We start from the raw sequence: 24958 nt of genomic DNA, 5'->3' as shown, positions 1-24958 counted from the left end.
TTTGGGCTGCCTTTTGCTGTTTATAAATTTGAATTTTGAAAGAACATTTGACATTTCTCCATCCGTTTTGAGAATTTCGTTCAGATTTTGAACGATAGGTGTAATATTTGGGTTTTTAGGATTGTAAGTTGTGACTAGTGGTAATATTTTAATATTTTCCTGTATATATATATATATATATATATATATATATATATATATATATATATATATATATATATATATATATATATATATATATATATATATATATATATATATATATATATATATATATATATATATATATATATATATATATATATATAAACACATATAAATTTTGAGGTCACCGAAACTAGAACAATGAATATGCAGAAATTTTCAGACAATGACACTTTTTAGAAGTCCCCAAAATTCAGTTTTGTTACTCATAACTTTTGTGATAAAACTGATTCCCAGTTTCACTTGAGGAGAAAAGGTAAAAATGCTTGCATTTCTGTCTCTGAAAATCGCAAAGACGTTTCAAAAAGTCATATCGAACAAAATTGCATTCAACGAATAGTGAATGAATGGTATGTTTACGCATTCAGATTTGACTTTTTTTAAATACCATTTTACACTCTATGGTATGAATTTAGTTTGTTAACATTATGTACTTTTTTCAGGTTACCAGAGATTCTAACTTTTCAGACGAATCGTTTCAAGTAATATAAGAGAATAATCTCATATTTCCTACTTCAAACGTCGTTGAATTTACCGATTACATGTACATTTGATAGACAAAATTGAACCCAAAATGCTTTATAAGACAGATAAAGAAAATAAAATTCCCTTCTTCCCGTATGAAAAAAATTACAGCATGCAGAATAACAAGACTTTCTTCACAATAGAAGGACAAAAGGAATCAGGAAGAGTCAATGAAAGGAAAATGGAAGGTGAAAATTTGAATTACAAGTCACGTGATATGTTTGAGTCAGAAATCAGTAATGATTTATTCAGTGATATAAAGATTCACCATGAAGAGACACTCACTTATCCAGTGACACAGCAGCCAGGTGTAAAGCCCGTGTTTAGGCGATTCCATGTTTTTGAAAATACACCATCAAAACATGACACCATGGCTTTGGAATTCTCGCGCCTCTCTAGCATGCAAAACTACCCAAACATTCATGGAATAAGTTTTTTTCGAATGGCTGAGGCTGGATTTTTCTATGAAGGAAATGGAAATGAACTTGTCTGTTTCTCATGTGGTTTCCATAAGGATAGCTGGAATTTTAATGATTCTCCCAGAGAAATTCATTTGAGGATGTCTCCAAATTGTAAATTCTTATCACAAGGTGATGGTAATGTCCCTGTGCCAAGAGAAAAATCTACACAAGGTAATGGTCTAAACCACTGAGCAATGCTCACAACACTTAGGAGTGCTATCTATATTTCTTTTATTGATTAAATTGATAATATTTTAAACAATAAATAGTTATTATCCAGCAATAGATTTAACAATGATGTAGGTGCATGCCTATAAAACTCGTAAATTAAAAGTTGCTGCATTCAGATTGCATATTTATAAATAAACTGTTAGAATAGAAACATATTGTTTTCGTGTGCAAAGAATAGAGAAAATTGAAACTGATGAGATTTCCAAACAATAATGTTTTGATATACTTTCAGACCTTGTTCCCCTTCAGAGTGCCCCTCAGGAAGAAGTTGTGGAACCTGACGGTCTAAGGGAAGGCTATAATGCCTCTACATCTAACAACACGGCTCACCTGGCCAGTGCTATTTATAGCGACGGACAGGACCAACCAGATACATCAAAACGGACGATGGTGGTAAAACACCCGAAATATGCTAGCCGCCCAGCCCGAATGGCCTCTTATGCTAATTTTCTTCGCAACATAAAGCAGCATCCAGCAGATATGACAGAAGCTGGTTTTTATTACGCAGGTGAGCAAAATTTCTATGTGAAAAACGTTTTTCAGTATGTATTTACTAATAGAATCAAGAACCTTCATTTGTTACATTTTCTTTTTAAAATTCTTAAGCGTTAGGATTGTGGAGTATTCTTAAATTGCATTTCAGAGCAATGAAGATTTATGTATGAAAGTGGCCAGTTTTAGCATTTTCAAATCTCAAAACATTTGCCTAGAATGTAACGTATTTTTTGATTTTTTTAATGTCTGCAAAATTTATCATTGTCAATTGTGTGTCATCCTTTTTCAGGTTTTGCGGATTGTTGCAGATGCTACCACTGTGGAATTGGTAAGACTCTGAATTAAAAAAAAATATGAAAGAACAAAAAAAGCCCATTCACTTGAAATATTATAAAGAACTTTTATTTTCAAGAACTGTCATACAACAAATGATAATTGCTGCATGAAAATATATAAGTTTATAAACAATTTTGTAATGAAAAATTTCTCAGGTTCATGACATGGAAAATCCTCCACACATGTGACACAGATTTGGTATTTGTGAGCTAGTGTTTGCATACTTTAAGCTTCTGAGCTTATTCCACGAAAAATGCATATATTAAACACATTGCTCAGAAAAAACAATTCTGATGTTCATATTTATGGAGAGCATTACAAATCTTGTCAAACTTTTACAGATAACAGAAATCTCCAGGTTTTCTGTTTGATATATTTTTGGTATTTGGTTATAGAAGTGAGTGCCTTGTATGTACTGTTTTTAACTAGAAAGTGATATACCACTGATGAAGATATATTAACTGCCATAGTAACTAAGTGAAGGTCGAAGTAACTGGCACAGTGAAGGTCGAGCACAATGCAATGCTTTTATAAAAACATGAAATTGGTTCTGAGAAACAGGTTTCTTCCGAAGGAAATTTGTGTTTTGAAAATGAATCTTGTATGGTCCCAGTATAAACATTTCTTTAAAGAAAGAGAGAGACAGATTGAGAGCCAAAGAACATTTCAGGATAATCAGTTCTACAAAACTGAAACCCTTTAACCCATGTCCATAACATGGCATATACGCATTTCTACGCATCAGACTTGGAAAACGAGCGTAGTGTGAAAAAACATTCATAACTTCCTTAAAACTACAAATATCAGAATAAATCTTGCACCTTTGGAAAGCGAAAATAATTACCAAAAAATAAGATACAGAATTTATTCATTGGTTGTACCAGATTTTTGCTAGCTTGAGTTAAACTTTGCGCACTATTTGAGCGATTTTGCCATTATCGAAATCAACGCAGGGGTCACATGTTATATGGAAACATGCTAGATTCTTGTGATAAGCCCCATATGCATGGTTTCTGCAACATCTATAGCACACTGTTAGATGCTTTAAAGACGTTGAAACATAAAGGGCTGTTTATGTGAAAAGATTCTTATCCTACAACAGTTTTTCCCTGCCACAATATATGAAACATAAAAATATGACTTTAATCTAACCTTCAACTCATCAGGTCTTAGAAACTGGGACCCTGAGGACAACCCATGGATTGAGCATGCTCGGTGGTCTATGGAATGCCCTTACATTCTAAAAATAAAAGGACAGGCCTTTATTGACCTTGTGCAGGCTGCCCGAGCCGCAGAAATGGCCCAGGACGACGAGGATAGTGAAACAGAAGGGGCTAGTGTAAGTGACGGGTAAAAATGGACACTGATACCTATCTCTCTACATTTGGCATCTGAGAACACACTGTAAAATCACATATTTTCATGGAGTCAATTTTTTGTGGTTTAAGTAAAAACTCTTGGATTGTGGGATTTGAATTTGAGAATTGTTTCGTAGTTCTGTATGAAACCTTTTACATTTCATGGTGGACATGGATTCGTGGGTCTCTTCATACCTCAAAAACAACAAAAATTTACCTCCACAAAAATTTGTGAATCCACAGCATACGAGGCATTGCATGCTCTGTACATCTTTACTTTTTTGTCACTGATAGATCCCCCTTTTCCTTTTTTAAATAAAAAAATAAAAAAAATAATTGATTAGTCATAAGTAATAATGTGTAGAAATTAAAATAATAGAATATTTGGTTTTATGATGTGATAATTTGCATAAATGCTGAATTACATGTATGCATCTTAATCACAAAACCAAAGAACTATTTAGACGGATATATATATATATATATATATATATATATATATATATATATATATATATATATATATATATATATATATATATATATATATATATATATATATATATATATATACATGCACATGATTCACATGCTCCATGTCCTACCCACTTCTCTCTCTCGTGTTTTGCAAATGATTTTTGGATAAAAAAAGAAAATATAATATGCAGCATAAAATCCGGATGTAAACTTGTAATTTCTATCGTTTGCACTTAATTTGAGCGAGATCGTGATCGGCGACCCGTAGCCATTGTTCAGAGTTCAGGGTTCAAGCACGAATTTGAAATGATCAGATAATTTCCTGGTGTTTAAAACATGAATCCATAATAAACACATAAGAAAGATCAGAAATTCATGTATTCACAGCAATTAGTAAGTCCATAGAGTAAGGATGGAATAAGATTGAATATTATTTCACAAGATTACAATGGCTACTGACGCTGTAATATAAACTGAAAGCGAGGCTGTCTAAAAATAGCAGAATACAAACTGAGGTACCAAAGGGGAAACTAAACTTTTCCATCAGCATGCTGGTGTTACAGTATAATTATATATAAGCAAAGATTATTAACATAATCAACAATTAGTTTTAAAATAAAATATGCAAGTGACAAACAGAAGTTTTATTACTGTTTGTTCTACAGATGCCATATCAAAGAAATTGGTTTCAGTGTACAAGTTTATTGTTAATTAATGCACATAAATGGAGTTTGTGCTCACTTTAATTGAACTAGTCTACATGCATGATAAACAAAATTGCTTTGTTGTTTATAATACAGTAATTCAACCTAAATTGCATATTTCCAGGAAATTCCAATTCCTTTATTTTTTCTGAGAATTTCCGCGCTTTTTAATTTAGGCATTTGGCCATACCTTGAATATAGAGATGAACAGTTTGTCAGCGCAACTCCTCATAAACCCCCGCACAGAATTTAATCAAGCTTTGCAGGTATTTAGGACACAATGTGTAGATGTGCATATTACCTGGATATTCTGATTCCATTGTTTTACTGGGAATTTCGGCACTTTACAACTTAGATTTTTGGGGATATCTTGAATATAGTGGTGAACAGTTTGTCAGCGCAACTCCTCAGAAACCGCTGCATAGCATTTCATCAAACTCTGCAGATATTTATGACACAATTTGTAGATGTGCATATTACCGGGAAATTCCGATTCCTTCATTTTTTCCGGGATTTTTAGCACTTTGAGTTTTGGGGGAGCGTGGGGTATGTGAGCTTGCTCACTTTTTCTTTCATTTGAATGAGTGATAGAATTTATTTGAAGCAATATCCCATACCGGTATTCCAGTAGATGATATTATGTCTTTGAAGTTTGAATCTTTATTACACTTAAATTGTCCCAAAACTAACCAGCAAAACTAGGATTACCCATGATTATACCCCTTAGAAATGGAAATGATTCTACATTTCATGTAAATTTAATTATTTTGAAATTCATTTAGATCATTTTTATTCATTTGTTGAGGGTTGTTGAGGGATTTACATGGAACTATCTCTTAGTCAAAAGTTTTGCAAATCCTTATGCATGTTTGTGGAATCCTTAATATTTGTGGGTACCATGTAACTTTGGAATCCGCAATATTTGTAGGTACCATATCACTTTGGAATCCTTAATATTTGTAGGTACCATGTAACTTTGTAATCCTTAATATTTGTGGATACTAATTGTTATGAATTTCTAAAATTTATCTTGGACATATTGGAGAATGTTTATTTGTGGATCAGAGGTACCTACTAATTCCCCAAAAACTGAGTCTCCACAAAATCTAATGATTCTACAATATTTCCATTTCTTTTTTTTTTCGGTGATAACTCTTTGAAAGTTAGCGGAGTTTATGTCTTGATAATTCTACCGGAATGTAAATTAGGTAGATCTATAGGATATGAGCTAAGGGGGCCTACTATACCTGCAAATCTCGTGCGCATCTGTCTTTGCGTCTGACGCTTAGGAGGCCAAAGATGCATGTAAATCTCGTGCAGCTTGTGTTTGACGTTAGTGGGCGTGGACTATTTTAACTGGCATGGGAGTCCTTGTGAAATTCAAATCTATGTCTACAATTTTAAAATCTTAAAATCTACAATATTATTTCACAATGAAATGGAAATACAAGGAATCATTGTCTAGTTTGTATAATATGCCAGGGACATTGATCAACGATAGTGGGAAACATGGGATAATATACGCAAAAAGGGCTTCACCTGTATGCAAATATCCCATGTTTCCCATTTTTTTTATGACCTGGCATACTATACTAACCAAACAGTGATTCCTTAAATACCTGATTGTTTAACTCAGTTTAGATGATAAATACATGTATCTTTAATATTGATTGGTATCAACATATACAAAAATATATTTTATATTATATATAAAATATATTTTATATTATATGGTGTGTTGAAATTATATTGACTGCATGTAAATTTATTTTTACATGCATGAATTAAGATAATTATCTATGTCTATTATGAAGTGTTGATAGTGGATAAAGAAAAAAAAAACATTTAGGAGTCCTTGCTTGTTTAATTAATGCTAGCTTGATATCTGTATTCATGAATATCAAAGGGCCCTACCTTCAAAACACAGCTTCGCGTGTTATCTATTGCAATTATTTGACATTCTTAAACGTTGACGCAAATACTACAGACATGAGAGAATAATCTAATTTACTTTTTAAGTTTTTTTAATAAATGTTTAAATTTTGACGAGTAACCGGGGATAACAGATAATGCCTTATTTAGACTTGTTCTTTAACCAAACTTAACATAAACCATGTAAACCAATTAAATCAATGAATTTTATGAAAAATTCAAGAGCATTTAGTCTATAAAAACAAATGCACTGTACTGACCACTTCAATATTCAAAGTAACCTTACACTTTTGTCACGTTTTGGGGTGCAATTATTGCAACCAATATTGAAATAACGACCACTATTGAAATAATTATATCAATAGTGGTTGAGAGTGCATTTCAATAGCAAACATAGTAACCACTATTGAAATAATTATAACAATAGTGGTTGTGATGCCAAACAAAGGTAGTAACCACTATTGAAATACGACCACTATTGAAATAATTATTTCAATAGTTGGTGAGAGTGCATTTCAATAACAAACAGGTAAAAACCACTATTGAAATACGGCCACTATTGAAATAACAACCTTATTCAGAGAATTTGTGTCCCCCGCTTAAGGAAAAAGTAAAACATGCGCAGTTCGGGGGAAGGGGGGAAGAGTCGGATCTCCCTCATTGAATTTGTAAAATTATAAAATGTATACATGCATGTATACCGAAGCAAATAAAATATACCATTATGGATATAAAGATTTTATTTCTTATTCTTTATTATGTGTATAGAAGATTCTTTTTATATGGAATATTTATCACACTGTAATTATGATTTTATGAGTTTGTACAAGCCAGACCTCGAAAATATTTCATTTTGCGTGATGAATACTATTATTTAGTAAAATAAAAGTATTTCTAAAAAAAGAAGTGGTCCGTCAGGGAATTGAACAGATGGGAAGCGAGAAACATCCCACTAGACCACGGAATTGCTTTACATGGAGTCAAGTATATGCAGAAGTGAAGTCACATACATGTATATATTCATGTTCGGTATTGTCAAAATTTTACACAATCCATGGTGTTTGATTTATTTAGCCTTTATTAAACAGTTCTAATAGATGTAATAAGAACATAAGTCTGCCGAGAACCTTTTTTATACGCAATAACTCTCCTCATGCCCCTTTTCTAAAAAAAGCGACATGAAATACTATAAATACTAATAAAATAAACGGGGTGGGGCACTTTGAGAGGGGTGAGAGAGGTCCTAGGGAGTTTTGGTATAAAATTACTTTCCATAAGCTCAAAATCTTCTTTAAATATCGCCCGGAAATGATAGTATTACACACAGAGAGAATGTATAAATTTACGACCTTAAACTTTGACCTTTTAACCTCAAAATCAATAGGGGTTTATTTAGGCCATTGGGAGTTGTTATGTAAAATGTCATTGCAAAAGCTCAAATGGTTCTAGAGATATCGTGTGGAAACGAAAGTGTTATAACAGACAGAATTTGCTTATTTATTACCTTGACCTTTGACCTTAAGACTTCAAATTCAATATTTCAATTCTTTTTTAGTCCGTATGGGAGTTGCTATGCTAAATTTCATTGCAAAAGCTCAAAGGGTTCTCGAGATATCGTGTGGATACGAAAGCGTTACAGACAGATAGAAAGACGGACGGACGGACAAACCCAAATTAATATCCCCCACTTTTCAAGCGGGGGACAATTATATCAGAAAAAGTTTCACGGCTTAATTTTTAATTTTTTATCCAAACTTTCACAAAAATTGGATTTGGAATAAAAGATATATAGATGAATAATTAAAGTGTATAAATTAATAAGGATGATTTATAATAAGTGAGGCAGAATTTTGAACATCACAAAAGATTTACAATTTCTTTATATTCTAGAAATTTATTATTTGCATCATTTTCATTGAAATCAGACCAAAAATCTATTTCATGTGATATTTATTATTAAGAATCCTTATGAAGGTTAATAATTATGTTTCTATTATTTAACAACTGTATTTGAAGCCACGGTAATTAAACAAATGTATATTATGCGATTTGTACACGCCATGTATTAATCAATATTAAAATAAAGAAATAAAATACATGTCAGGCATGTATTATCAGGGGGAGGGGTAACCTCTTTTTTCAGACATAAATCTTTAGTTCTTCACCCCATCCCACACCAACCCCCAAAAAGCTTTCTTACGCCTTGAGGCTGGTACGATATCAATAAACACACATTGAAATTAATGTTTTATTTTTCAAATAAAAAAGAGTAATATTTTGACTCCCGCATATAAGATTTTTTCAAGTTTGGAAGAGTTTCCTCTTATTCTTTTGCTTTATCAAACTTTTGTTCAGGTCTATTGTTTATTTTTTCTCAAGTGCCCCTTTACAAAAGAAAGGGAGTGTATTTTTATGTGTATTTAAGTTATTGCTTGTTCTTTTTAAATTATCATATGGAAGAAAATTAGTTTAGTGGTTAATATATTTGATAGATTTATTAATAGATTTTAAAAAATTAAAGTGATTTGGGGATTTTAAGACAAAAAATACCCCAAGAACAAAATGAAAACCCCTCAAGGAATACGAATAGTGCAAAATAAAATTCAAGCTTATTCAATATTATTTTAGCCCATCGTACATTGTTAATTATTTCTTATCTCACGCTGCAGCTCACCATGTTACGGAAGCCCAGTTAGGACCTATCGAAATATATTTTAAATCGATATAACAAATTGTCGAATTTGTTATAACGAATTTAATTCGTTATCACAATTTCTCTGAATTCGTTATAATGAATTTAATCTGTTATAACAATTTTTTTGATTTCGTTATAACAAATTCAAAAATTTGTTAATATGAATTAAATTTGTTTTAACAGATTCTAATACTAGTTATAACGAATTGAATTCAATTTAACAAATTCCATAATTTGTTATAACGAATTAAATTCGTTAAAGCGAGTTCGACAAATCGTAATATCGAATTCTTATATATTTTTCAATAGACCCTGATTATTGAATTCAATCAAACGAATATAATTCGTTATAACAAACTTTGGAATTTTTTTAAACTAATTTAATTTATTACAAACTTAAGAATTTGTTTAAACGAATTTAATTTGTTATAACAAATTCTTGAATTTGTTTTAACGAATTTAATTCGTTATAACAAATTAAAGAATTCGTTATGATGAATTCAACAAATTTGTTATAACAGATTAAAATTGGTGCAGGTTACTGGAAATTAAATGTATCTTACCTTGAGAATGATGATTACAAACACGGTATAGAGGAAATATTTAACAATATTGATGAAACGATAGATTTAATTTTAAAATGGGAAACTTTTAAAATAAGTGTTTGTGATTATTCTATTAAATACGCGAAACAATCCAAACATAATATAAAATATAAAGTAAAATTACTTGAGGAAAAAATCGATAAAATTGAATCTTTGTGTAGTCCAGAAATTAATATGAATGAAAAGAGAGAACTAGAAAAAGAACTTGATGTTATGTATGATGAAATTGCTAAGAGATCTCAGATAAGATCAAAAGCGCAATGGATTAGCGAGGGAGAGCGAAATACAAGTTTCTTTTTAGGTTTGGAAAAGAAACATCAAACGAATAAAACAATAACAGAATTAAAAAAGAATAATAAAACCATTGACAGTAATAGTGAAATTTTACAAGAAATGTGCCTTTTTTACGAAAACTTATATACAAGCAAATCTGTCGATGGAAACAATATTTTTTTATATCTACAAGACATTGAATGTCCGAAACTTAGTGATCGCGATAGAAAGTCCTGCGACACATTTCCAACATTTGATGAATGTTCAGATGTGGTATACAATTTAAAAAGTAAAAAATCTCCCGGTTTAGACGGATTAACAGGGGAATTTTATAAGTGTTTTTGGTATAAAATTGGACCTCTCTATTACGATGTATTATTAACTGTATTTGAAAAAGACGAATTACCATATTCTCAGCGATTGGCACTGATCAGTCTTTTACTTAAAAAGGGTGACAAGAATAATCATAAAAACTACAGACCATTGAGATTATAGCCTTTGTTCTCGCAAAAAAAAAAATACAAAGCGTCATAGATAAATGATTTTAGACATTTTTTGAATATTGCATGGAAAATGAAAAAGACGGATTATTACTTTTTTTAGATTTTGAAAAAGCTTTTGATTCGGTCGAGTGGAATTTTCTTTTTCCAAGTTCTCAAAAAATTTAACTTTGGTGATAATTTTCTTAAATGAATCCAAATTCGATATAATAAACCAATATTTAGAATTAAAAACAATGGTTGGATTTCAAAAACATGTAGCATTTATATCTATTTGTGGCAGAAATACTGGCCTTAAAAATTAAAAATAACAATGAAATACAAGGCATCAATGTTTCAAGCATGGAAAGAGATATTAAAAATATTCAGCATGCAGACGATATCACATTTGCTTTAAAAGATATATTGTCTTTGAATATTGCAGTTAAAACCCCAGTCATATTTCCAAAAACGACCAACGGCCGATGGGTTTTGAAGCAAAAATGGGATTCTTCGGGTGACAGTCGTCAGTTCATCGGCCGTTTTCTTGGCCAAGTTTGACCAATTTTTTTGTCGGCCGACCAATTTTGTGTCCATCGGTCCAAGTTATAATTTTTCATGCGTCGGTAGCCGATTTCTTCAACTGCAGTTATCCGTCGACCAACCTTCGATCATCGTCCGACCATCGGTGGTCAGTTTATTAAGTCGGTCGTCCGTCGTTGGACAATAAGGGTGTTTAAAATTTCGGCCGACGCTTAAAATCAAACTGTAGCTTAAGTATAAGTCACATTATCCAACGATGGGGTATACGAAGAAACCGATGCGTTTTTTGATGAAAATGGCGTGGTTGCCGGCCGGGCACCACTAGTGATCGGACGGTGACCGAGTCTTTTTTGCGAATCGGTGGGGTCATCGGTAGGAAATAATTCGTAGTTAAAATTCAGCGATGTCTACAACGATGCCTCACATCGCTCCTCATCGGCAACCCATCATTAATACAGCTATCAAGGATCGGCCGATGTATGGCCGAGCATCGTCCAATATCCGTTGAATCTGAGGTCATCGGGGAGTTTAGTGGTGTTCAACAGATAACGACCGATCATCGGTCGATGTTCGACCAAAAACTGGCCCGTAGTCGACCGATGTACGAACATTGTTCACCAATGTATGAGCGATGTAATATACATCGGCCGATTATCCTGGAGCATCGTTTTATGATTAGCAATGCATGGCTGGGCCTTTGTAAGTCCGGCCGGCAACCACGCCATTTTTCTCATAAAACGTATTGGTTGTCCATCGTATACCCCATCGCTGGATAATGTGACTGATACTTTAAAGACTACTTGGCCGATGTGGATCCATGTTGGGGCATCGTTAACACCACGGATTACTACCGATTACCACCAGTCTACGGCTACCGGCCGGGAAATGTGACCTAGGCATTAGAGCTCGATGATCGAACGACGATTGGCCGTCTTATGAATATTTATGCCTAGGTCACATTTCCCGGCCGGTAGCCGTAGACCGGTGGTAATCGGTAGTAATCCGTGGTGTGAACGATGCCCCAACATCGGTCTACATCGGCCCAGTAGTCCTTAAAGTATCAGTCACATTATCCAGCGATGTTCATACGATGGGCAACCAATGCGTTTTGTGAGAAAAATGGCGTAGCTGCCGGCCGGACTTACAAAGGTTCAGCGATGCATTGCTAAGTATAAAACGAAGTTCCATGATAATCGGCCGATGTATATCACATCGCTCATACATTGGTGAACATCATTCGTATATCGGTCGACTACGGGCCAATGTTTGGTCGAACATCGACCGATGATCGGTCGTTATCTGTTGAACACCACTCAACCCCCCGATGACCTCAGATTCAACGGATATTGGACGATGCTCGGCCATACATCGGCCGATCCTTGAAAGATGTGTTAATGATGGGTTGCCGATGAGGAGCGATGTGAGGCATCGTTGGAGACATCGCTGAATTTTAACTACGAATTATTTCCTACCGATGACCTCACCGATTCGCAAAAAAGACTCAGTCACCGTCCGATCACTAGTGGTTCCCGGCCAGCAACCACGCCATTTTCATCAAAAAACGCATCGGTTTCTCATCGTATACCCCATCGCTGGATAATGTGACTTATACTTTAACCTAGTAAGGATACATAACACAAACAAAATTTTGATGCATGGGTTGATATAAATTTTTGAACGGAAATAACATGAATAATTAATCCGTAAGTTATAAAGAAATCTTAAGTATTCTTTGCTGCTTAGATATGCACCATTTGTCGTTTAAATGCAATTTCATACAAAATTTTCCACACATTTTCAATATTGAGTCACAATTTTATAAGTTTCTGTCACTTTGCCTTGCAAACATTACTCACGTCACCTATCTGAATATAGATCTTAAAAAAATATTGATTAATTGTAAAGAAAAAAGATTTTTTTTTGTTATTTATCCAAGTCATCGGTGTCCCTAGGAATCAATGTGACTGCTCAGTTTCGCCCGATACTGTATCGGTTGACCATGTTCTTTCAGCCGACAAGACCAGAAAAATTTAGTCGCCCGACCATTGGCTTAAATGTGACCTAGACATATGTATCACACCGCCGAAACACGAGATTAGTGTCGAGTAAAGTGATTTGAGGCACGTGGCTGATGAGAGTCAATATCTTTGAAACACAATATATTATTCCTAATACAGTCAAGTGCTTTTGAGACCAGTCTAAGTTTTTGAATTCCTCTGATAACTCCGAATTTTGTCTTAGTGAGCCTATTTTATAGGTACTTGGACACAAATTTTGAAGTTAATTTTTTCTCTATAATATTATGACTTATATATTGTAATAGCATTTCACACAAAAATTAATTAAAAATCTTATTTCATTTAAAAGTTATTAAAAGTTTTAATTTTTTGGCGGGTTTGATTGACACATTCTTGCACTTTCATAAATTTTAACTTTATTCTTAATCCTTAGGATATAAGACTTTATGATAAGACTTTAAATAAATTTCAATGAGACGGAGTCAAAAGCTTTTTCAAAGTCTATAAGAAGGACTAATCCAGGTTTATTGTTTTCATTGGGTGTTGAAAATTGGCTTGTATTTCTTGATACTCAAAGTCATTTATAATGATTGTACAAAATCTTAATTAGAAATACACATGTACTATGTTATACACAATAAAAATAAAAATTATACCATACTTAAGTATATTCTGTAAAATGAGGGCGAAAAAGGGACCAAGCTACTATACGAGGCCGAGTCTAATTATTTCTACGCTAGGGATTTTAATAATTTTTTGATAATTAATTTTTAGTGTTATATTTATTGTTTTAGGATTAAAAAATCGAATGTTTGCCACCCCGATTTCTTAGGGGGTCATCTCAAAAGTTGTCAATTTTTACTATTGGACCCTTTGTGAATTTGTTGGAAAATCGCCAAATTATCACATTTTCCCATATTTTTTGTATTTCCACCCTAGGGATTTCTTTTTCATTCAAGTAGTCGAAAGTTAATGTAAGAAATTACCAAAATGTGAAATTTCAAAAAAGTTCACCATCTAGGTTGGTCGAGGTAGTAATTACTACGTTTATTTTTCCGAATCTCAATACCTCTAAAATTGCAATATTACGGTATAAATACATATCTTTGCAGATGAATTATCGGCGCATACAATTTTTTTAGCAATTTTTAGATTGTTAGTTTGTTTCTTGGGAAGTTCTTTCATGAGTTTTTAGTAAAATATCCATGGATGTCTTGAACATACAAGCGAATCATGCATCATTCTTCAGCGCCATGCATTGCTTACAAAATCCAAAAATGGTGACGTTATTAGAGCCATTTGAACGCTCTTTTTCCAATTATTGTCGTAAAATCACATTTTCAGATCAGTAGGATTTACAGATAATGTTAATTTTGTATTAAAATCAAAATAATTTTCAAAAGTGTGCTGTCACACAAATGACTGCATGAAATTAGAAAGTTGCGCAAAGTGATGCGCACTCGAATTAGACTCGGCCTCGTTAAGTGGAAAACTCCTTTATTAGAGGAATTACCAGTATCAGGATCCACAGTGACATTTAATATTATTTGTGTAATGTAGAACAATACAATATATATACAATATACATGTACAATAGAACAATATTTAAGTACAATATGTTTTGTTGCACATTTGAAAGTTCATTATTTTCTTTTATTTGCAGAACGGAAATGATAGTGGCTCTGGTAATGGAGAAAAATCATGGGCAAGTAACTCCTCTGCATCAGAAGGACCAGCAGCCAATGAAATTGAGAATAATGTGGCCAAAACTTCTGAGGCCACCACGAGTAAAGGAACTTTTGATGATAGCGGATTTGGATCAGGTAAGAATCCCTCACATCTAAAACAAGAGGCCCATGGGCCACATCGCTCACCTGAGCACTAGGGGTAGGAAAAAGTAGAAAATGGCTTTTTATTGTAAAGTTTAAATCCAAAAGTAGTTCCAGGACCAATCATAGATTTGCTATTTTTTAGAAAATGATTTTTAAAGAATTTTCCTATACATAACTTTAAAAACTTTGGTCAGCCATTTTGGCCCCGCCCTACCCCCTGGGGTCATGATTTGAACAAACTTGAATCTACACTACCTGAGCATGCTTCCATATAAATATGATGAATTATGGCCTTGTCATTCTTGAGAAGAAGATTTTTAAAGAATTTTCCTATATATTTCTATGTAAAACTTTGGTCAGCCATTTTGACCCCGCCCTGCCCCTAGGGGTCATGATTTGAACAAACTTGAATCTACACTACCTGAACATGTTTCCATATAAATATGATGAATATTGGCTTTGTCATTCTTAAGAAGAAGATTTTTAAAGAATTTTCCTATATATTTCTATGTAAAAGTTTGGTCGGCCATTTTGACCACGCCCTACCCCCGGGGGTCATGATTTGAACAAACTTGAATCTACACTACCTGAGCATGCTTCCATATAAATGTGATGAATTATGGCTTTGTCATTTATGAGAAGAAATATTTAAAGAATTTTCTTATATATTTCTATGTAAAACTTTGGTCGGCCATTTTGGCCCCGCCCTACCCCTGGGGGTCGTGATGAATTACGGCTTTGTCATTTATGAGAAGAAATTTTTAAAGAATTTTCTTATATATTTCTATGTAAAACTTTGGTCGGCCATTTTGGCCCCGCCCTACCCCTGGGGGTCGTGATTTGAGCAAACTTGAATCTACACTACCTGAACATGTTTCCATATAAATATGATAAATTATGGCTTTGACATTCTTGAGAAGAAGATTTTTAAAGAATTTTCCTATATATTTCTATGTAAAAGTTTGGTCAGCCATTTTGACCCCGCCCTTCCCCGGGGGGTCATGATTTGAACAAACTTGAATCTACACTACCTGAGGATGTTTCCCCATAAGTTTCATCTTTCCTGGCACGGTGGTTCTTGAGAAGAAGATTTTTAAGATATGCCACCAAATTTTTATTAATTCCCAATTATCTCCCCTTGAAGGAGGGCGTGGCGCTTCATTTGAACAAACTTGAATCCCCTTCACCCAAGGATACTTTGTGGCAAGTTTGGTTGAAATTGGCCAAGCGGTTCTTGAGAAGATGTCGAAAATGTGAAAAGTTTACAGACAGACGGACAGACAGACGGACGCCGGACAAAATGTGATCAGAAAAGCTCACTTGAGCTTTCAGCTCAGGTGAGCTAAAAATGGTTCAAATGGTGGCAGGACGACAGAGGGCTTCCAAAAGGGTACATCTAGATAATTCCTCCTTACCAAGATCTATAGGAATTTTGTTTATATTGCAGTTTATACATTTCAGAGATGTCCATAGTACATGTATTATTTGGATTTTTTTTATTATTCTTGAGAAGATTTAAATACACGGAGGATATTCAATATTTTTTCGTTGAATATGTTATATACTTATTTATTTTATGAGTGGGACAGGATTTTTTGATATCTTCACGAGTGTGAAGCACGAGTGAAAAAATAAAAAATCCTGTCTCACGAGTGAAATAAATTCCAAATTCAACGACAAAACATTGAATTTTCTGTTTATTACATTTTCTTGATTTCCCTTTTGCCCATGTCTTTTTTGTAATGCAGTCATAGACTACATAACGTCATAGTTGAGCGGTTTCGACGTCATAGCTGAGTAAGAAACATTGTAAACATTTCAGCAACATATTTGGGGAAGGTTAGCAGTCTTTATCTCTGTCAGAATGGTTTATTAACTCGTTCTCTATCTTATAACAAGCCAAGGAATATTTTTTAACAACATACTTAGTTATGGGGATGGAAATCCAGAGTTTTCCCGCACTTCTGATATTTGTCAACTGTGAAGGATATCATTTTGAATGAATAAATTACAGTATTTTGTCCAGAATACCCCTCCCCCAAAGTACATTTTTCTAGATCGGAACTATTTATATTTTGCGAGTCAGTTGTACATTATCAAAGATGTATGCATGCTGCTTGGATTTTGATTTATGATCATTAATAAGGAAAGAACAATTTGTTGAAACCAGTCTTTCATATGCGAATAGGATGCATGTAAATTGATTTAGGTTATATTTAGGATGTCACCACCTCTAGTTTTTGGATAAGAAAAGATTCTTTAATTTATTTGAGAAATTTTAGAACAGCTGTATTCACACAAAAGAAAACCCATATTGATGTCACATTGACAACTTTCCCCTTGCTTTTAATTAACCTAGATTAATTTTCATTGTAGTTGTTTGTCAGTATGAGTAAAAAAAATGAGAATGAAATATGTATTTAATCAGTAATAGAAAATAGTACAGACAAAAAGAAAATAAGAGTTCTTGGAGATCACTTATTTTATTTTCTGAGGAAAACAAATAAAAAATGCTGTTTCTAGATCATAGGTTTTGCATTAAAGTGTCACTTATCCATACATTGCAGCAGAATGAATGACGGCCATTTTACAAGAAGATCATGCTCGTCAAGATTTTGGATCTTGAGCATGCTCCTAAAATATTAAAAATACATTTATCAAGAGGAAACTTTAATCTTTTCTCGTTCTCATTGGTTGGGCCAGCTCGATCTCGAGCAATCCTGTCCCATTTAAGTCAGGCTGACTTCCATTTGGGACAGAAGCCAACATTTGGTATGTGTTGGCTTTTATAATTGTAAGGGTGGAGACTGAATTCTAATCAAGACACATACAGACAGATGGTACAGACTGAGGTATTTCCTACTTTTCAGAACAAAATTTTAAGCTATGACCGGTTATATTTTAAATATCCAATACTAGTGCAAGAGTGCGGCCAATCTTTCAAGTTGAAACTATCTTGAGGTTAAAAAGGTCGAAATCAAAGCATATCATTTTAGGGATATAAAAATTCTGAGGAAAAATTCTACCTCAGCAGAATATTTATAATTGAAGAACAATTATTTTTGGCATTTTATGACATATGAATTACTGGAGACATGTGATCTATAGCTATGGGAAATGAACTAAATTTCTGTATATAATGATATGCAGTACGTCTTATCAAGCATGCATATCAATGCAATCTCAAGAAACTTTGCATGAACAGCTGTTTGAATTGAAATGTTAGAATTAAGAAAACAAGACGGAAAATTCATAATATTGTTTTAATAATAAAGATTAATCCCAATGCAATATTATATTAATATTAACTTCATTAATGGTTGAGTGTCCATAAGGTGGTTTACAAAAACGTGTACATGTAAAATTGTTGTTTATTAGAAAAATAAAAATTCCAATATTTTTTCATAGAATTTCCTAAAGATAGTGCGCCAGTAGTTCAACCAATCAAAGCTCCTTTAAGAACACCTGCTGCACAGAGTCTGATTCATGATGAGAAAATCAAACCTAAATACGTCACGGCGGCCATTGAGGATCTCGTAAAGGCAGAAGGTCAGTGTCTTTAAATGTTTATCTGCTTCCAAAATACAGCTTAACTTCTGAATATAGTGTACTTTTAATTTTAAAAAGATGTTCTTTGATCTAATCAGTTCAATTCTTTAACTGCATATTTTTGTTCATAATTCTACATATTAATAGAATGCAAAAATTCTCAGTTAAGTTTGACCAACCATTCTCTGTTGCACTGATACATGACTTTTAAGTAATGTGACTTGTACTATGGTCATTTTGAGATAATATTTCATGTTGACAAAAACTTTTAATAGTTGAAAAGAGTTCCTGAAACCATGGAAAGTTTTTAAAACATCTATCAAACGAACTATCCAGGCTTCCCAAGTTTTTGTATTCCTATATTCCAAGCCGAAATGTGCAAAAGTTTATTCTGCAGAAGAAAGTTTATTTGTTAAGCTGAAAATTGATTCTTTCAAGGTGCCAAGAGATTTTTAATATTCTATATATTACTGTTTACAGGAATATTTGGAATATTAAGATTTACAATGTCTTTGTCCAAGATAAATTTACAAAAAGCTAATGTACTTGATTTCCTTGTCAAAGTACTGGTTCATCGATAGGCGCGGTTAAAAAAAATCAAATGCAGGGCTGAAAAATAGAAACAAGAAGCGGGGCTTGTAGCACGTGGATTGGCGGAATCAAGAGCATGTAAATATAAGGAATAACTGTCAGATTTTTCGATTTCATGACGATGATCTATCAATTGGCTTGCATGAAAATTTTATGCATAAAAATATTAAATCATCACGCAAGCCAATCCATTGATCACATCAGGAAATCGAAAAATAAGACAGTTATTCCTTACCTAATTCTGCACATGTATTATTTTCTGGCTCTTTTAGGCTTGAGTTCATAAAGGACAACATTATCTCTTTTGACACTTTTTATGTATGGTAAAATTTAACCTTTGCAAAATAGATTTAGATTGCAATTATTAAACAGAGAAAATGATAATGTCCAGAAAAATGACACTTTATATAGGTCCTTTGCCGACCTTTGTAAATTCAATAATATTTGAGATTCTGAAGGTCTATTTTATGTTATAGAATTCGATCACGTGATCGATTTCATGTCTTATTTCTTAAAAAGTAATACCTGGGCTTTCTAAAAGCTATAAACTTGGCTTACTAAAAATATAGTTAGACATTTAATAGATACAGAGCCAATGGATAACCAACTTTACTCATGTTCTGTTGTTTTAAAACCACCGTTTACCAAAATTTCCATAATCTGACATCTTGTTCTTACATACACCACTGTTGCAATTTTTCCTACAAAGTTAAAAATTATCATATTTTCCAATATCCTTTCTGCAAGCTTAATTTATATGAGAGCAAATGTATGGGCCACAATTGTTTCTTTGAATTCCTTCAAATCTTGCATATACATGTATACTTACATGTAGGAGGGCTGGAGCAATGCAGAAGTATATAATAGTCCACCGTTACATAAGATTGATTGATTGATTGATTGTATATTGTTTAACCTCCCTCTGGAGAATTTTTCACTCACATGGAGACGTCAATGTATGCCGGTGAAGGGCTTCAAATTTTGACCTTTACTCGGCACTCAGGGCCATTGAGCAGTGAGGGATCTTTATCGTGCCAACGCCTGCCGCTGACACGGGGCCTCGGTTTTTAAGGTCTCATCCGAAGGACCCGGAACCTTCACTTCAAAGTGCCGAGCGCATGGCGAAGGAACAGTTGCTACCCATTTTTTATCGACTTAGGTCAGTCGCGGCCGAGATTCGAACTCACGACCTCCCGATCACGAAGCGCCGTTACATAAGAATGTGGCCGTATAATGAGAAACAAGTTTTAAATGATTTTCAGGTAAAAAAAAATTAGTGATGCATACTTAACTGTTGAAACCTCTTTGCTTCTCGAATGCTTATCATGTATTGCATTTTATTTACAATTTCGTTGTCTTTTTAATTAAAATATAAAATATTTTAAGCTGTTAGGCTGAATGCAAGAATTTCTAAATCAACATTTTCTTTTGAAAAATTCTGTAATGTGAAAATGCATTGATTTGTATTAAATGCTGCTGTACTGATTTCTGTGTCTTTCTTGCTTATTTAACATGTTTAATATAAAATTTCATACATGTGTGTAAAATTTCTTTATGTGTGTCAAAATATCTTAGGAGAGTTACCTGACCTCATCAGTATCTATAAATAAAGAAGTTATTGAATTTTATAATACATATACAGTATATAAATATATAAACTTATTATTCTAATATCTATGACAAATGATTTTGAAATTTTGAAATGAAAACAACATTATAAACAAGCAGTATGTAAATTTAGTCAGGTCGCTCATTACCATAGAGCTCTAGGTGAGTATCATCTGGGAAATTGTCAATAAATTAGGTCTAGAAGACCTACTTTCTTCAAATTTAGATGTTACAGTTTCTCATTACATGTATTAGATCACCTCTTTTCTCCTAAAATCTTCTAAAGCGAAGTTCATTTTACTTTTTGTGGAAAATAATAAGCAACAATTTTTTGAGATAAAAGTTCTTAGAAGATATTTGTTCAGTCTTTCCTGTATTTTTCATGATCAAGACAGTTCCTTAAGCTGATACTTTGTTGTCAATCAACATTTGTTGTTTTTTTGTGTACATGCATTTCCAATATTAAAAGAAAAATGAACTTCAAGCTCCCTTTTTTAGAAATTCAGAAGAATCATCACTGGTTCCGTGATGTGTGATCGATATCTCCATGGCATCATTTCCTGTAGTTGTAGATACATGTACAAACCTGCGTGCATCTAATATGACCCATGTATTTATACAAATAAATCTATGTATATGCATATATAAATAATTATATGCATTTAATGCTTTTTCAATTTTTTTCAAATGTTAACAGTATTATTTTATATCGTCCTTTTCAGTGAACTCTTGTATTGTGGGAGTCTCATTTGTGTTATAAATCTAATTTATTACAGCCCGGAGGACCGGGCTGCACTATACATATAAGTTTAAGTGTTGGTATATGGAGATTGAGGTGGGAGAAGTTATTTATAATTAAAGGATTAGAAAAAAAATTTCAATCGGAATGGTCTTTCCCTTTTTGAATTACGAGATACAGAATTCATCTACTTACATACTGTGCATTTGTTAAAATATATGTTTTTGATATCTAATATAAAAAGTTGCTTATCATTTACTATCGAAATACGACAGGTCCCTTCTTTTAGAACATCGAATTTTACTAATCGCATAAAAACGCACTCTACACAATTCGTGTTTTATATTCTTAAAGTGAAATACCGTTTTGAAAATAGGTGATGCATGGGTCTAGTTTCAATTCATATTTTATCCAACCAACATCTACTTGAGGAATTGATAAATTTTAAAAAAGGAATCGTTTTCGTTCGATTTTCATCCGACTATAAGATTTCAAAATATTCTCGACTATCGTCTCCATCATTTAGACGCATGCCTTTTTCAAAAATATCGAAGCAGTTTGATGATCAATGACACATTTCCATTGTTTAATTTATGTTTTTCCCGGGCGACAATTGATGGTTACATCAATGTTTTCTTGTGTTTACTTAGGTTGGGGTGCGTTCAGTAAGGAAAATATCAGGAAGTATCTAAAGATTCATGAAGAAAACTGCAAATCAGAATCATCAGCTTCTAATGGTAAATATTGTTTTTATTTACAAGTATTGTCGGTCAGAGTATTTTAAATTGTATCAACAACTTTTCAGAACAATGATATAGATTGTAACACGTTCTTGTTCTGGTACAAGGTATATGTACCAGTAATGTGAGATTTTAAACACGGGTTGATTTAAAGAAGGAATCACTGCTAAAAGTTCCCATTTGATTAACTTTACTTTCTCTTGCTTGTTGACAGCTTTATTTAATTGATTTTGACAAGGTTGATCTTTATTTATACAATTCGTGGGAGAATGGACTTTGTAAGAGCTAGGCTTTCTAAAATTAAACTTTCACAAAGTAAGGACATCCTTGAACATTAATCATAATGTAGGACATGAACAATTTTCACCGTTGAAATTGATATTTTCTTTTCCAGCTGACCCTAACACGCTGAAGCAGGAGAATAAGGAGTTGAAGGACCTAACCAACTGTAAGATCTGCCTGGATGAGAAAGTCTCCATCGTATTCCTGCCCTGTGGTCACCTGGTGTCCTGCCCCCAGTGTGCCCCCGCCCTCACCAAATGCCCCATCTGTAAAAAAAACATCAAAGGGACTGTAAGAACTAACCTTGTAGAAAAAGTACAACAAAATGGACAGCAAATTAATGTGAATGAAGAACGATGATAAAGAACATAAAAAATACTGCTACAATATATACAATACAGCTCAACGAACTTTTTAAACTCACATTATTTTTCGCACAAATTGAGGTCACATTGTTATAATGCAAAATTGTGTACAGTGACAACAAAATATATTTTTAAATGATTTTTAATTAAATTTTGATTATATTCGATTACTTTAAACATAATAATAATTGGTAAGATTTTATATGCTCTTTGATGATATATTATGAGAGTTTCCAAACGGTTGTTTCATGGTTTCTCGTCAAGTGCAACCGACTTTGTATCCATTCATTTTCATGCATACTTTCGCCTTGCCTTCATATAGAAACAGTGCAGTTCATGTAATTTCTGTATTTTCTGTACATTAATACTACACTAAGGCGCAAGATGAAAGAAGTATTTCTCATCTGTTTGACTGCTTTCCATGTAAAAAAGATTTCATTTTTTCAGGTTAACTTCCTGAAATTTACAATTTACTAATGTTGAAAGATACACAATACTTTATTATAATTTCCTTTCGCATGATTTCTTTATGAAGTTTTGTCATTTTTCGGCGCTGAATTTCGATAAAACAAGACAAGTATTAAAAATATGCAAAGTACCTAGACAACTAATCATCTGTTATAAGTCAATTTGAACATTTCAACCAAATTATATCAAAGAAATGTCGATAAATTAATTTGTAAATACCTATGAAAGAATCACAAACATTACCATCATAAAATATATAAACAAATTCCCTTTTAGAACATTGAATTCTCTCAAGATAATGATTTTAAAGATTAGGCACCTTTACCATGGAATATTTAAGAATATAAGGGCTATGCCTCGTACTGAAAATCGATAATTTTAAATTTAATTGCAAGAAAAATGTGACTTCAGTTTGTGCGAAAAACCATGTGAGTTTAAAAAAGTGTGTTGAGCTGTATACGTTTTGTAAAATCAAGAGACAAAAACAAAATATCAAAGTGTATTACTTGATGGGAATAGTAAAATATAACCAAGTAATCTGTTTATTAAACTAAATCATAAAAGTAATTTTAGATGAAAACATTTTTAAAAAAGAATCCAAAAACGGAGCATACTTTTTATTCAACAATTTTCAATATTACGAGCATTTTATATGGAGGACAGACCTAGGAGTTTTTGTCACAGATATCATGAAATATGTATACAGGGTGTCCCAAAACACTTTTAAAGTAGTTCTATACTCGCACTACGTCACTTACGAATAGTAAAACCGGAACCGCGCTTCCTTTTTCCGAGATGAGATTTTTTAACTGTATTCATGGTATTGGTTTGACTTTTACTAGCGTTTTAAATATCCGGTAACGATTTTGCTGGAAGTCGGGCGTGTCAACAAACACAGATTCTACAGTTTAAGGATAAATAAATAAAATAAGAGAAGGCTGGGAACAACTTTCGGTAACAGAAATAATTAGGTAATAAAACGATATTTCTGTGAATGATGCATGTTTTATATGCCGCGCCGAAAACACGGACCATGGACATGCTACATCAGAACATGTATCAAACTATCGTGGCGACTATTGTCGGCGGTCAAGTTTAAGCTAGTAGTGATAATTCGGAAGAAAAATAATGACTACGGTTTGATTAGACAAATTATAGATTTAACTTATCAAACATTACAAAATTTACTTTGAATAATAATTATTGCATTAAACGCATACCCCCCTACCCCAACGTGCTTACCCACGAATCCCAATGGAAAATTTTCTTTTAAATATAAGTATTTGACAAAAGTTGACTCACTTGCAGCATACTTGGTTACTTTCTGAAACAAAATCATCCAGTTTCTGAGAATCAGTCAATTACTTTCATTTTCATCGTCTCAAATTTACAGACAAGACTTACCGTGTTTTATTTATTTATTTATTTATTTTTTTGTAAAATAAGAT

General features: G+C 32.9%; 1 protein-coding gene across 1 annotated transcript; it reads left to right on the top strand.

The window, feature by feature from the left end:
* The first annotated feature begins 841 nt into the window (after nucleotides 1-841).
* On the top strand, nucleotides 842-23049 carry LOC134267851 (baculoviral IAP repeat-containing protein 7-like). Its single transcript, XM_062750063.1, has 8 exons — nucleotides 842-1361; nucleotides 1654-1929; nucleotides 2206-2244; nucleotides 3419-3591; nucleotides 15000-15159; nucleotides 18589-18717; nucleotides 22306-22392; nucleotides 22790-23049. The coding sequence occupies exons 1-8, from the start codon at nucleotides 842-844 to the stop codon at nucleotides 23035-23037; spliced, it is 1632 nt and encodes a 543-aa protein (XP_062606047.1). The 3' UTR covers nucleotides 23038-23049.
* Nucleotides 23050-24958: the final 1909 nt, after the last annotated feature.

The sequence above is a fragment of the Saccostrea cucullata genome, unplaced genomic scaffold (genome assembly GCF_032062105.1).
Source record: "Saccostrea cucullata isolate Sc308-1 unplaced genomic scaffold, CSIRO_AGI_Scuc_v1 ctg839, whole genome shotgun sequence".
NCBI classification, from domain to species: domain Eukaryota; kingdom Metazoa; phylum Mollusca; class Bivalvia; order Ostreida; family Ostreidae; genus Saccostrea; species Saccostrea cuccullata.
Note: the sequence above shows the minus strand (reverse complement) of the source record. Positions and strands in the feature narration are given on the sequence as shown.